Source organism: Belonocnema kinseyi, chromosome 2 (genome assembly GCF_010883055.1).
Source record: "Belonocnema kinseyi isolate 2016_QV_RU_SX_M_011 chromosome 2, B_treatae_v1, whole genome shotgun sequence".
In the NCBI taxonomy this organism is placed as follows: Eukaryota; Metazoa; Arthropoda; class Insecta; order Hymenoptera; family Cynipidae; genus Belonocnema; species Belonocnema kinseyi.
This window is the reverse complement of record NC_046658.1, coordinates 39855892-39860674: the sequence shown is the minus strand read 5'-3', so window position 1 is coordinate 39860674 and position 4783 is coordinate 39855892. Positions and strand designations below refer to the sequence as shown.

Here is a 4783-nt window from a genome sequence, read left to right as displayed (position 1 = left end):
ATGTGTTATATATAATGTTTGCTTCTATATAACTAAATGAAAAAATTTGTAAATAACCACTAACTTCACCTCAAAATGTGATCAAGAAATTTCAGCATGGCTGACCGTACAATTTCCAACGCCATATTGATTTGACGTCACAGCGATCACTTGACTTTGACTGATCATTAACTACGCGCCCTTACAAAATTTTGCAAACAAATAAACAAAACAAAAAAAACGGATTCTTTTTATAACTAAAATTAAAAATTAAGTATTTCCTTTTCTTCTTAATGTTTTAACACAACCATTGGCAAAAGTTTATTATATATGTATATATATGTATTTTAATCTTTTACTTAAATGATCAAAAAAAAAAAAAGTACCATTAAATAAGTAAACAGAAATGTAAAAGGATTATAACCTTTTTCTTTTCTAAAATAAGGGGGGAGGTGTGATGATCGCGTATCCCGCGCTCATCTAGTTATGGGATCATGAGAACTCAACCCTTTTTGCATGGTAAAGAAGAACACCGCCTCACCATAAAGGCCTAATCGCTAAATTTAAAATTATATTTCGCAATTTTTATTATTGTTCTCAAACTCTCTTATCTTTCTATTGGCAAAAAACGAGACAGGCGTGAGACAAGCCGAGAAAAGAACCAGAAAGCCTGTTTCTTTTCTCGGGTAAATGAATGCACTTAGAGTAAGTTAGCACATAAGACCTTACTTAATAGTTCCTATAGATGAGACAGATTTTCGGAGAAAAATTTTTAATTTATATTGTATTTTGTCTAAAGTCTTCACAAGTATAAAATTTAACCCTCTTAAGAATCTGTCTCTGGAAAATGTACTTCTTTTAATAAAAGGTTGTTGCTTTAAAGAAACTGACACTCAGTCAGTCATAACAAAGCTATTTAATTAGTTTTTCTAAGGAAAGAAGGCAACAAGATGCTAAAATAAATATTCCGTCAGCGAAAACTGAATTCATTTCCCATCGTTTTTTAAAAGGAACACTAATAAAATAAGAAAATTCTCGGATCCCTGGTGAGTTCCGAGATAGTTTCACTTAAAAGTCTCATAGTACATTCAAGCCCTTAGTAATTTAACAACTAATAAAATATATAACAGAAACCAATTTTCATTCCCTTCTTTCCTTGGTCAGACAGTTATGGTCAACTAAATCGTTGCAACAACCCTAAGTGTCAAGAGTCAAGGCGCTTCAAAAATCTCAAGTAGGTGCGGATAGACATGACTCGAGGGTAGATAAGAGCAATGCAATTCTGAGATGCATGGGAAAAGTTAAGAAGGAGGTCTCATTTTCATACTAATTTTGATTGGTTTTCTTAAAATTGGAGACCCTCCTTAAAAGGAGGACCCAGAAATTTGATTGGCTTAAAAAATTATCTTCACTAGAAACCCTTGCTCTGGAACCTCGGAGGCTCAAAAAAGAGGAGACCGATTCTTGATATGAAGGGCAGAATTAGACTAGCTTTTGATTAGAGAAGTCGTTTTTTCTCTTTTCTCTTCCGCGAGTAGCTTTTCATATTTTCAACTCGACATTCATTACATTAATTGTATAAAATAGCCTTCCTCTAAATAAATGATAAAAGTGGACGCTTGTGATTATTTTTCTGTTTAAACCTGTTATGCTTTTTACTCACCTATCTTCATAGGTCTTAAATTTTTTAAACGGATCCACGTTTACCTTTCGAGTCCGGCCGGTAATATCGCGACATATATAGAGGACGCGATACCCGGGTTGTGACAGGGCGAGAGTGGTGGCGACAGTCGTTTATAGGAAGGGCCGCAGCACGGGACTGCGCAGTCAAGTATGTTGCGTCATAGCATGCATTCAAATTGTAAGCGGTTCAGGCAGCCCTAACTGTTTACATTTGGACATCCCCCCGAATGTATTCCAAGACTATTTCGATGGGTTCTACCAATGTTAGGTTATCATTCCGCCATGGATAAGAATTAGACTAACTTCATTTAGCTAAGTTTTCAGGAGGAATAAATAAACTATTATTTTTTCAAACATTTACTACGAATTAAAAACTCCAGTATTTTGTATTACAGTCTGTAATGTAATTTAAGCTCCTATTACTTTCAAAGCAAGACATTTGAAAAGATTTTTATTTCTTTTAACACTTCTACGTGTTACCTAGATTTCATAATAAATTGAGTTAGCCTTATTCTTAACGGTAACGAAACGATAGCCTATTATTCGTTGATTTTTCTGAGAAATATATGTAATTTATGTTACATATGATTACATTTCCATCATTCCATTGCGGGTTAAAAAATAATTATAAGTTGAAGTTATTGGTTAGAAAATACTTAATAATCGTTTAATACTTCATTTGCAGGCTACTATTCTAGTTGTGTACCATCCTACGGCAATATATCCCGGATTTCAAGCCACTGTTCACGCAGGCAATGTTAGACAAACCTGCATATTTGAAGGTATAATGGAGATGAAAGACGATGGACTCAAAACTAATGGAACAGCTTCAGTGTTACTTAGATTTGTGTGCCATCCGGAATATCTTCACGTCGGAATGAGGCTTCTGCTCCGGGAAGGAAGAGCCAAAGCAATTGGCAAAATTATTCAAATATTTCCCCTGATAGGATCGCAAAATACGATTCATTAATCTCCTTGTTTGGAAGTGAAAGGAGTCTAAAATAATGTAATTTCTTTATTTTTCTTCTTTGTTTGAAACTACCTTTGTTCGAGAAAGGTAATATTTAAATAGCAATGTGAAGTTCAATAGATTTAGACCGTTATCTTTTTTTAACTCGCCCTAATGCGACAAAACAAGTTGCGTATTAACAACTACGAATTACAACTTGAATATAGAAAGTTCTTCGTTCAATTGGCTGTTTTAGAGCTTTTGTGCTTTTGTACTATATGTATTCCTTCTTTCAAAGATTGAATTAATTTTAAACTTGTCTAACAGTTAGATGTGATAACGATTTTCGCGTTAAAATCGTGTAAATATGACTTCAGTCGCAATTCTATTTAACTAAATAATACAGGAAGCTATGTAACCAATCGGTGGATTGATATTTATTTATTTATTTACATTGATAAACTATTGACAAAAAATGTATTTTTTTCTCAAGGGAGTGTTTCAGAATTATTTATCTGAGATAAAAATCTTGTACGGGGTACTTGATTAGTTAAAAAATGGCCTGTACATAATTAAATGATATTTTTTTAATTACAGAAGTAATTGATTTAAGCTTGTTTTTTTTATTCGTCTTCCACTGACAATGTTTAATATAAAAAATTGTGTGCGTCCGCCTGAAAACGGAATAAAATTCTTGACATTTTAAGCCGAGAACGAACAAATTTAGGACTTATGGTAAACGAAAACACTGGCCTTTTCAGCAGAACATACACAGTTCACTTTTTTATTTAAATTTATATTGAATACTAGAATCTTAATAATGGAGCATGTGACTTAGAGCGGATAAATCTATTTTTATTGATATTACTTTGACTTATTCAAACCCAAAACGGGAGATAAACTTCCTAATGGACGTCTGTAATATCCAAGTTTTTTGTTACTGAAAATACTTTTTTACAGCAAAATCAAGGATGCTAATTTAGTACATTTGTTATTTTAAGTAATGCAATAAGTTTAGGTAAGTCCTTATAATGAATCAGGTTTAGATTGCCCCGTATATGAAATCAAGTCCATTTTGATCGATTTTGAATTTTTGTAACAAAATAAACAACCGTAAAATTTAACAAAATAGTATCGAATTCTATGCAATAATCCAAGAGAAATAAAGTACCATAAAATTAGTAACTTTTTTCGATTTTCGTGTTATGCGAAGAATTTGTCATATTTATGTCTGAAGTACTTTGTGAGGAGGTGCGTTCCGCTAGCACCTGTATAACGGAATTTGAATACTTTTTTCATACCATAATTTTGGGCTTTTTTGGGCACCGATGCCGATTTTTGGGCTCTTTTAGTTTGATAAAAAAAAACCGACTTTTGAGTGGAGGTACTGGCCACTAGCAGCACCTCCAATACAGAAAAATTAAACAATTAAAAAAATCAACAGCGCCAGAATTTTTGGCTTTTTTTGGGCTCTCAAAAACTGAACAAAGTAATTTTCAAAAATTAACCCTGATACTTAAAAAATTTTAAAGAAAAAATATGGAATAAGTTCGAGAAAAAATATACCGTAGGTCTGAGCTACTTTTGAGCTTACTAAAAATAACAAATTATATTGTCCGAAAACAACTTCTAACAGCTACCCCTAACTAAAAATATAAATGTTAAACAAAACTAAAAAAAATAGCGTTCAACTAAAAAATCCATAAAAATTTAAACTATAAATAATTAACACAAAGACTGTATCAAAAATCTTTTTTATAACATCATCTCCACAGTAACCTTAAACACTCAAATTAATAACTCTATTTTCTCAGTAAAAAGTATTTCAAATTAAAAATAATAATCACATACAATTTTTCAAGACTCCAGTTAATACACCTATTCCCAGAGTAATATTACACGACCCCTAGGAACTACCCCTATCACATTTAACCCTCTCATCAAAAGTTTTTGTGCGGGTCTAAACTACCCAGTCTAGGCTCAATGTGTGAAAATCGACTTCAGAACAAAATCCAACACAAGGTAAATAACACTGTATATTATTATACAATAAAGAAACTAATATTAAGATATATTTTGTCCTACTTTTTAATTAAATTTGAGAGAATAATGGATGTTTATTCTGATTTTTTAAAGCATTTTCAAGCGCGTGACGAGCTCACTCGCTCGTCG

At 32.3% G+C, this 4783-nt stretch overlaps 1 protein-coding gene across 4 annotated transcripts in view; it reads left to right on the top strand.

Moving 5' to 3' along the window:
* LOC117166944 (GTP-binding protein 2) overlaps window positions 1-3218 on the top strand; it is a 41045-nt gene extending 37827 nt beyond the window's left edge. For all 4 annotated transcript variants that reach the window (XM_033351421.1, XM_033351420.1, XM_033351422.1 and 1 more), the window contains one exon: window positions 2348-3218. In XM_033351421.1, coding sequence (XP_033207312.1) covers window positions 2348-2632 — 285 coding nt within the window. In that variant the 3' untranslated portion in view covers window positions 2633-3218. The remainder of the gene's footprint in view (window positions 1-2347) is intronic.
* Window positions 3219-4783: the final 1565 nt, after the last annotated feature.